At 44.4% G+C, this 10,413-nt stretch overlaps 1 protein-coding gene across 4 annotated transcripts in view; it reads right to left on the bottom strand.

Annotated features, from left to right (window-relative positions):
• Window positions 1-625: 625 nt before the first annotated feature.
• The window catches only part of Zmat4 (zinc finger matrin-type 4), a 381,839-nt gene continuing 372,051 nt past the window's right edge, over window positions 626-10,413 (bottom strand). For 3 of the 4 annotated variants that reach the window (XM_029532287.1, XM_029532288.1, XM_029532289.1), the window contains one exon: window positions 3,523-3,981. In XM_029532287.1, the coding sequence (XP_029388147.1) occupies window positions 3,966-3,981 (16 nt within the window). In that variant the 3' untranslated portion in view covers window positions 3,523-3,965. Of the gene's footprint in view, window positions 3,982-10,413 lie in introns of all 4 variants that reach the window. The other variant, XM_021219402.2, reaches the window with a different exon arrangement.

Below are 10,413 nucleotides of genomic sequence, written 5' to 3'. Positions count from 1 at the left end.
TCCCAACCTCACAGGAGCTCAGAAGCACATAGAGCAGCTATGACTGCTCTTGACCTGTTATTCCAGAAGTGAAGGAACCTACTGCAATGGTATCAAACACGTACTCTCAAAACCACTTTAATTTTACTATCCGCTACTATAAATGGCACATTTCGACTACCACATCATTTCCGATCCCCTGAGGGCTGATGCTGACTCCCTCTCTTAAGAATTTAAAAACCTTTTGGAAGGCTGAGGCAGGAAACTGGCAGTTCAAGGCTAGCCTGAGCTACAAAGAGAGACCTTGTCCCAAACAAACAAACAAACAAATGAACAAGACAGATAAAAGTAAAATTTAAGCTAAATAAGTAAACCTTTGATTTGTTGTTGTTGTTGTTGTTGGTGGTGGTGGTGGTGGTGTTGGTGTTGGTGTTGTTGGTGGTGGTGGTTGTTTTTTGATGTCTGGTGGTGTATCTACTAGTTTCTGGATGTTGCTTTAGCCTCTCTGTTGCTCGAAGGATGTGAGCTTCCCACAAGTTGAGATGGCAGGTGTGGCCACTGCATCTGGCCTTTACATATTCCATTTAAATATCACCCTGTTGATTTGACTCACAAATCTTTAGCAATGAAAAACATTAAGGCAGCATTTACATACAGATTTGTATTTTAATCAGTTGTTATTTATTAATTAGCTAATCCACACAACAAACCTATGAGGTAGTTTAACATGCCTTGAATATGAACAAATTCAAAACCAGAAGGGGAGCAGGGGAGAAAAATCCATCCCTACAAGAATATGTTGCACAGACAGACTTTTCTTAGTTTTATTCTTACAAAAGAAAAATAATTCACTGGACAAGCTGTTCTAGAGAAGGACAAATATTTAGTGGGGACTGTCATTACAACCTGGTGGTCTCTTCTTGGGGTTTAGGGTCCTGTGTTCCCACTGCCTTGTCAAAAATGCCTCAGCTTCAACATAAAGGTGGCCTCTCTAGCTGGGGAGTTCCACAGGAGTGACAGCATTATAAGTGGGTCCCGTTGTTTTTTTTCTTTTTGGTACAGTTGGCCTAATAAACTCACTCCAGCAGACAGTGTGAAGATCCTTGCAGTTCCAATTTATGCAGCTCTGTCATCTAAGGAGCCCAGAAAGAACAAATACCATTGGTCCAGTCCAGCAGCAATAGATGAGAGTTTTATGGCTACTTTATCCGCAGAAGGAATCACTGCAGCACTCGCTGCTTAGCGGATTGCTTTATGAGTGTATTTATTAGTTCACTGGACTGTGGAGACTGTCTATAAGGAGAGCTCATTAATTTGGATCTTACTATCGTGGCATTTGTGGCCACTGGCACAGGTTGCTAGCCTCAAGCTCCTATCCGTACCGAAGGGAAGAAGATTTTGTAAAGCAAATTCAAATGGTATGGCCGGGACTAAGGGGTGATCTAGAGTTCTGAGGAATCACACCTAAGCATGGCATTCAGTGGCAGATCACATGGGCAATGCATGTTACATTCCGGAGACTATATCCTGGAATGATAAGAGAAGGGAGAGAAACAGGGAGATGCCTAGATCAACCGCTAGTGACTGTTCCATTACACAGGCATATCTCGATTTAACAGGAGGCCAGTGGGTGTTGACTTTTCCTCATTATGGCCAGAAAACTTAATGTGGTTAGCTGACATCACTCTGAACTCTGGAATAGCCAAGTTACTTTAGACACAGTCGTATGGACAGCTCTCCTCGCTCATAGATGAGTTTTCTCCACGTTCTCCTCAAATGTTATAGAACTAACCCTAAGTTCTGATTGTAATTACATTGTTCTTTCCCAGGGTTGCTCCACGTGGACTGGTCGTCAGGAGACAGGGACACAGGTTTGTCTCTTTTCTACCCATCAGAATCAAGGGGCCCCTGATAAACATTTGCCCAAAACCCAACTCCCATCCAGTCATAATTAAACTGGAAAGTAACATAGGACTTAATTAAACATAGAGCCACACTAAAGCAGAAGTGAACAGCCCAGTTTCTAGAGGAGAGGTGTGTCTGTTTGAGAGCCCCCAGAACACAGTAGCATGTTGAGCCTTCTTGTGGTTAGTAGTCTGGCCGAGTGGTCCTCACAGCGTGCTGGGATGACATTCCCCTTATCTGCATGGGCATCAATACACGTGAGAACAATCAAACCAAGAAAATGTCCGGTGGGTGTCTGTGGCAGCTTGCCAAAGAGCAATGGTATTTCGATGAGGCACTCTGAAATAATCTGATTATTGTAGCTGGAGGCTTAGTCATAAAGGACTTGGCAAAGCGTCACTGTAACGCAAAGGAGATCTATGTTCATAGGCTTTTCTATCTTAGGTCATTAAAAACAAAAATAAACACAACACTTCAGGGACAGAGCTCAGGCACTAAACAGAAACAGAGAAAGATTTTAGAAACAAAAACAAAAACCTCCGACTATGCTTATTTTACAGCAGAATTGACAAATAAAGCTTTATTCCACACATTCGAAGAAAAGCCATCGGACTGTAGCTCTGTTGTGTGCTTCTTTCTAAAATAGCAAAATAAAATTGTTGTCACCACACCCCTCATACTTCCCACCTGCAGCATGACTGTACACGGTGTGTGTGTATGTGTGTGTGTGTGTGTGACCTTCCTCTTTGCAGCCACGGGTCTGGTCCCTAAGGACCGTGACCTCCTCACACAACAAAACAGGCACCTTAAGAACAACACTGTGCGTTTCCGTGTCGTTTCATTTATTGCTCACTGGCTGTCCATGACCTCAGATCTCTGTGGAAAGCGCTGATGTCTGGAAAAGTCTGACGTTACTCGGTAGATTGGTGGTCACAAGGCGTCAAGGGCTGCTCCAGCCAGCTGAGAGCCCAGGAAAGGAAGTTCTGTGTCTACCTTGCAGTGTCTGCAAGACAGCACTTCCCAACACAACGCAGAGCAGTGATTCCCTGGAGAGGGAATTTCAGTTGCACTCAGACTTGATCCCTTCCAAGAGCATCAGTTCTCTGGTCCGTCCTCTTCCCAGAGGAGTTCTGTTCAAAGTCACTCAATCCCCAGCTCGGCGACAAGATGGAAGAGAAACAGAAGAAGGAAACTTCTTCAGGATTTAATCATTCTCTCCCTCCCTCGACACACACCAAATCATTACTGCTCCAAATTAAAGCCCACAATCCAGGTCAACTTGCTAAGAATTTCTTCCATCTCACTCTGGGGTTTAAAGTTCTCCTTTGGATACCTTTAGAAAAGCAGTACATCAAGGTCAACTGCTGTGAAGACATGTTTACTTAATGGGATCATCATGCAATCAAACTAGTTCTTTTCCTAAGCTATGATCTGGCAGCTTGCAAGGAGAACGTGGCTTCATCTTGTGAAGCTTTCCACCATGGTGATCCAGAGTGAAGGTCTTTCCTCTCTGTTCCCACCTGCTTTCATGCTCCTGGCACTTAGAGGCAAGGCTGGCTCGTCGGTGTGAAGCAGGAAGGACTGGTATTCTATTCATTATATAACTTCTACAGACCACAATTTGTCCTGTCCTTGTGGTTGTCGTCACCAACTATGTTCCCCATGATGACAAAAGTATATTTGTTAATGGATCTAGGAGGCTTACATGATAATCATGAAGGGTCTCACAGAATCATTGTAACTCTACGGAAATCTAGAATAAATTGGAAATTAAATTTTCCACTCGTAAGTTTGAATGATGCTCCGACTAGCTGCTGTGTGTGACTGCAGTTTAGAACTTGTGCTAAACACATTATCAGAAAAGGATTCTTCTAAATCCAAGGATAACTTGCCACTAAATGAGAAGAAGAAAAGGAAATCTTATTTACTTTCAAAAAAAATCAATACTGGTCATGTGTTAATCTGTGAATCCTTGTAAGAAATGTTCATTGCTCGAGAAAGGATCCTCTTTTGGTTGGTGAGCAGTTCTCTACCACAGAGAAATGCTGGAGTCTCTTCTTAGCTCTTGACTGATGCTCCCACTACTTATTCTTCAGGCTGTAAGACAAGAAGGAAGACAGTAATACCTTCTTCCATAATTATACATGCTGGCACTCCCCTCTTCTCTTTCCTACCCTCCATCCCAGACCCCTCCAAATTTAAATAATCATTTGTGTGTGTGTGTGTGTGTGTGTGTGTGTGTGTGTGTGTGAGAGAGAGAGAGAGAGAGAGAGAGAGAGAGAGAGAGAGAGAGAAGTGTGTATGTGTGGAAGGTATGATTGGCCACCTGTGAGTGTCTATATGGAGGCCAGAGATCTCTTCCCACTTTGTATTTTGGGAACAGGGTGCCTTCAGTCAACATGGAACTCACCATTTTGGCCTGACTGACCGGGTGGCAGGTTCTGGGATTTACCTGTCTCCACCCTCCTAGTGCGAGGGTTGTGAGCATACATAGCCATGCCTGGCATTTATGTGGGTGCTGGGGATTAACAGGTTCATGGCCTTGTACAACAAACTCTTTAGCCATCTCCTCAGATCCTCCACAGTGATTCTTTTAGGAGATTAAATAATCTGCCTTATATGATGACCAAATGATCAATGCCATTTCCATATTGTGAAAACTCTGCGCTTCTCCACTCTGAATTCAGACACTAGCTCCTTTTCAAACGATCTTGAGATAAAAACAACAGATACCAAAAGACAATTGGTTTTCCCCATAACTTTTGTGCCACTATTACACCAGTCTATCTTTCAGGGAAGTCACTATTGTAGGTCAAAGTGTTTGTAGCAATATTAACTATGCTTTCACTTTGGTAGCTTGGAGAGGGCCTTCTAGCACCATGAATATTAGTTAGTAGGGTTAAACCTCCTAGTAAGAAACCAGCTTGACTTCGCCATGTTCAGTTTCGTAACTAAGTGTTGCCTTCAGCAGTAGTGCCTCACTATCAGGTTGCAGAGATCCACTAACAGCTTTGGCCATAGTCAGTAATGCTTAGGGGATTCTATGGGACCCCATTGTCCAAACACTCAACAAGATGCGCGTCATACCTGACACTCAAATTTTAACTTGGTAGGACGTCTGGTTGCAGGAACTATCTCTTCTATTGTATCTAAAGCACACTCCATAAGATGTAACCCATAACGTGACACTGATAAAGTATCCAAGAACTGAAAATGGCCTAGATCATGGGCTTACAGGAAAACCTATTTTTTTTTTCCGTTGAAGGAACATAGCAGGACGAGGACTCTCAGTAGCATGCTGCTCTACGCACAGAGATTGGTACCTTGCTCAGCCTACGCTAGAGAAGCTCCTCCTTACAGTGGGTGAGAATTAACAGAGACCCACACCTGGATAACAGACAGAGTTAGGGCCTTTTTGAGGCACTTAATCCCAAATGGGATATACTAGCAAGCCTTTCCCCTCGAGACTCAGGGATCTATGTGGAAGAGGGACCAAGGATGATGGATGGCTCCAAGGAAACTGCCTTCCAGACACATGAAGGCTGATGCACATATTGTTGGCATTCTGTCTAAACTCTACCCCCACAGTTCCCTGTAGCAGCCAGGTTTGCTCCTCCCCACAGTTACCTGGCAATAGCCAGGTAGGCTTAGCCTACTATAAAAGGGGCTGTTTTAAGATGAAAGGATGGACTATCCAGAGACTACCCCATTCGGGAGTCCATCCCATCATCAGCCACCAAACCTAGATACTAATGCTCATGTCAGCACGATTCTGCTGAAGGGACCCTGATATTGCGGTCTCTTGTGAGGCTATGCCAGTGCCTGGCAAACACAGAAGTGGATGCTCACAGCCAGCTATTGGGATGGAACACAGGGTCCCCAATGGAGGAGCTAGAGAAAGTACCCAAGGAACTGAAGGGGGCTGCATCCCTGTAGGTGGAACAACAATATGAACTAACCAGTACCCCCTGAGCTTGTGTCTCTAGCTGCATATGTAGCAGAAGATGGCCTAATCGGCCATCACTGGGAAGAGAGGCCCCTTGGTCTTGCAAACTTTATATGACCCAGCACAGGGGAACGCCAGGACCAAGTAGTGGGAGTGGGTGGGTAGGGGAGCAGAGGTGGGGGGAGGGGTATAGGAAACTTTCGGGATAGCATTTGAAATGTAAATAAAGAAAATAATAATAATAATAATAATAATAATAATAATAATAATAATAATAATAATAAAAGGGGGCTGTTTTCCCTCTCCTCTCTCTCTTAAGCTCTTGCCTCTCTCTTGCCTCTTGCCCCTTTGTGCCCCCTCTCTCCCCATTCCCTTCCCCCCACTCTCTCCACATGGTCATGGCCGGCCTCCACTTATCTGTTCTCTCCCTCTCTCTGCCTTTCTTTGCCTTCACTACCCTCTTAACTCCCCTCCCCACGCCATAAATAAACTCTATTCTATACTATACAGGTTTGTGTCTGGTCCCTCAGAGGCAAGGGATGCCTGGGCATGGGCCCGCCAGGACACCCCCTCCCCCACACCCCGCCAGAACATAGTCTTATAGCTCTTTCTCTTTTTATGATCACAACACATATGAATTCCCAGAGACATGTACAAGCACGTAGCAGCATGTACAAGGTCTACACAGGTCCAAGCCAGATGAGGTCCTACAACTGAAAGGTGGGAATAGACATGGGATCCCAGCCCTTCTAAGAAGTTATGTGCAATTGATAGCAGTTATTTTGCTCTGGTCTTTCCTACCCTTTAGTTCTTATCATCTTTCTGCCCCATTTTCCCACATGGTCCTTGAGCTTTGGGGAGGAGGTGTGACTATAAAGGTCCTATTGCTGGCTTGGCCCTCCACCATCACTTATTCCTTACACTTTTTTGACCAGTTGTGAGCTTCTACACTAACCAACATCTACTGCACAGAGAATGTCTCTGATAAGATAGGAGAACTGTATTACACCATGAATTTAGAGGGCGGTTTGACACAATCATCATTTAGAAAACAACACTTGTGGATTTTACTAGGGCCTGTGATCTCGCCAGTCATGGTTTCTTGACCAACTCTACGTTAGCAGGCATGAGTTCCCTCCTGCAGCCTGGGCCTTACAGCTTAGTTGAAAGCAGGGGGTTACCCCTCTAACGTCTGTGCAACTATTGCACCTGTGAGCATAGCTTCTCATCCAGGTTATTGTTGCGGTAAACAGAGTTCACAGGAAGGTAATACCGTTTGGGTTACCCCACAGCAGCCTGAATAGCAAGCATCTTGCAGTACTGACAACCAAATGTCTTGATGGCAATCTAATGAATGAACAGTTCAACAGCTACAAAGTAAAACACTGTCACTCATATCTGAAACCTCTTTTTCCAAGAAAAATGTTGTTGTGGAATAGTCTCAGTATCTTAGCAAGGATTTGAGCACTGTTAGCATAATGAAAACCACACAAAACTAGAGACTCTATGCTTCTTTTCTTCTTTTTAATGGCCTTGAAATTTTGCCTTGAAGTGACCAGGAAACCACAGTCATTTTTTTTTTTTTCTGAAAAGAGAAAACTGCTTTAAAAACCTTGCATTTGGTTTCTACCGCCGCTAGTTCATGACCTCAGGAAATTGTAACGTCCTTGTCAACTGCAGGAATTAATGCGACATAAAGGCCAAAAGTTCATCCCGAGGAAACAAGTGTAATTTCATCTCCATAAAACTGCGGAGATGAACCCACAAATGAAAATGAAATGGAAATGGGGCTGGATCCCACACCCATGGGTACCAGTGAGGAGACTGTGCACACTTGCACCTGGGCACTCTTCAGTTCTGATTGCTTCTCTCTTGGAGCATAGATGAAGAGGGATTTTTGTTTTAACTTATAGTGACAATGGTATAGTAAGGATTTAATTTCACAACGAGGAAAAATATCATTCTGTTCCCTTTATAGTCAGAATAATTATTCAGGTCCTTTCTGAGGATAGAGAAGTAATGACAAATTAAAGCGTCTTTCAATTCCATATAGCTCTTCTAATTATTCTCCTGTTGCTGGCATCCTTGCTGAAATGGCTCCTTCATATTTTACGCAGCATCCCATCTGATACAAAGAGCATGGAAATTTTTACTGCTATTAATAAGTATGGAGCCATCCAATCCAGGCAGAAAAATTCTTTTTTTTTTCATCTGAGAGATAAGCTGCATAATTCATATATTTTCAGAAATTTCTTAAAATAGAAAATGGAAGAAAAGCGTAGGAAGGAGAATTCGTTACATTGTTTCTATTTATGTGGAGGGCTGGTGCTTGAGTTTGCTGTCTGTTGCGATGATAAACACCATGATGAAAAGCAAAGGGTTTCTTTAATCATATACATTATACTCCATCATCAAGGGAAGCCTGGAGTAGACACTGAAGTAGTAACCATGGAGGCATGGCCGTTGACTGCCTTGCTTCCAGGATCATATTAAGCTACCTTTCATATACAACCTAGGCCCTGCCTGCTTAGGGATGGCACTGCCCACAGGATCTGGCCCTCCTTGATCAACAACTAACCAAGAAAAATGCATTACAGACATGATCACAGGCCAGGTCAACTGAGGCTGTTCTTCAGCTGAAGATCTCTTTTCCCAGCTGTGTTAGCCAATCAAGTTAGCCACCAAGATTGGTCATCATAGTAGTCTCACGGTCTCACAGTGGGAAGGGAGAACTCAGTCTCACGCTGTCAATCACACAGCTCACTCTCCTTACTCTGGATGCACATAATAAACAGGATACGTGTACGGCCCCTCTTCACCTCTGCTACCTTTAGGAGGACACTAGACATTAAGGAATCCTTTTCTCGGGATCTTGTAGAACGCCATTAGAATGAAATGGAGTCATCCACAAAGGTCGCATTTGTGAATCTTCCAAAAGAATTCTCCATGTTAGAGAATCCACAGAGTTACCATCCCTCCTGGGGATTGTAGCGTCTATGGGAGCCGCAGCCATGCAGGGGATGTGATGGCTTTTGGAAGAGGCCAGATGAGACCCAGGCCTCAGAATCAGGTAAACCCAAGCATGTCAGCTCTTTCTCCTCCTGCCTGGTGCTGCACTTTAGCTCCGAAAGATTCAAAAAGCAGGTTGTGCCCCCACCCGGATGCCAGACAGACATCTCCATGTGGCATTGTAAGAACCACTGAGAAATGATCCCACCTTTGAAAATGACCAGAAATGTACGCATGTAGCCTTTCTATGACTAGATAAGTGTGCATATTTGAACGGGGTCATTAGAGGGAAATAGGATGACCCATTTTTCCTCTCACTAAATTTCAACTGGCCCATAAATAAGCTGAAACCCAAAGCAAAACACCACTACTGTCTGGTTTCATACAGCTGGGTTTCTGACAGTAAACAGTCATGAAATGCCACCCCAAGTCATGGCTCCTAGACACAGGCAGAAGTACCAGGCAAAGAGGAGCCATGTTCTTAGATTTTTTTCATTAAACAGTCATGATTTGAACTTAGTTGATTGCCAAACAGTCCGGGAGGCTGAGGCCAGAGAATCGCAAGTTTAAGGTCTTGTACAGTGTGAGTTCAAGGTCAGTCAGAGTAAATCCATGAGGTGCTATCTCAAGATAAAAAGTCAGAAAGCCAACAGAGGGCTAACGATGTAGTTCGGTGCTACACTTGCCTAACATGTATTATGCCTATGTTTCAATCCCAGCACCAAAAACCACTCAATTATATATGTTCCTAAAAGTACATGGTAGCCAAAAACTTAACAACTTCGCTCAACTTTCTCAGATGGCACAGTGATAAACCAAGCTAAACTGTATTTCTCCAGGGAACACCATGTCTGTTCCTCCTTTCTTGAATTCCCTAATGTCAAGAGGGACTTTAGGGTTTGGTCCTCTTGGTTCCCTTTCCCTTTTGGCCACCAATCCATTACAGATCTGGTTGGCTTCCCACGTCGCTCCACATCTGCTATCACCTCAGCATCACAGAGCCACAGCGTGCTCCAGAATGGGAAAGCCCCACGGAACAGAAAGGACACTATAACTCGGGCAGTTGCTTTGACTCTGGACTGCCCAATGCTAATCACACCCTGGGGTAACCCTTCCCCATCCTGATTCTGGAGCTTGCCTGAGGTCCCTGCCCCTGCCACATTCTCCTCTGCTGTGCCTGCTTGCACAGGTTGCTCCTTCTGCCTGGAAACTGACCTGCCCTCTTTACTTGTCTAGCTGCTCCAGTCTTGAGAAGGGACCATGCTTCCCCCAGATAATTCTTGCCTGAATCCAACCTGACACAACTGAATATAACTGGCTCTTTCCAATAGCCACTTGGGAGGAAAGAAGAAAGCCTTAAGAAAATAAACAAGCCCCAGGGGGTTATGGGCGATTTCTATGCCTATGAAAACAGAGGTCAAAGGACACCCTGCTTCCAAGAGGGGTCATGGTCTGGAGAGTGAAGGGTTCAGGAAATACTGGAGAATGGAGAAAGAGAACATGGGGGAAGTGGGGAGGAGGAGGAGGAGGAGGAGGAGGAAGAGGAGGAGAAGGAGGAAGAGGAGGAGGAGGAG

Source organism: Mus pahari, chromosome 19 (assembly GCF_900095145.1).
Source record: "Mus pahari chromosome 19, PAHARI_EIJ_v1.1, whole genome shotgun sequence".
Lineage (NCBI taxonomy): Eukaryota > Metazoa > Chordata > Mammalia > Rodentia > Muridae > Mus > Mus pahari.
The sequence above is the reverse complement of the archived record's forward strand: the minus strand, read 5'-3'. Positions and strand labels throughout refer to the sequence as shown.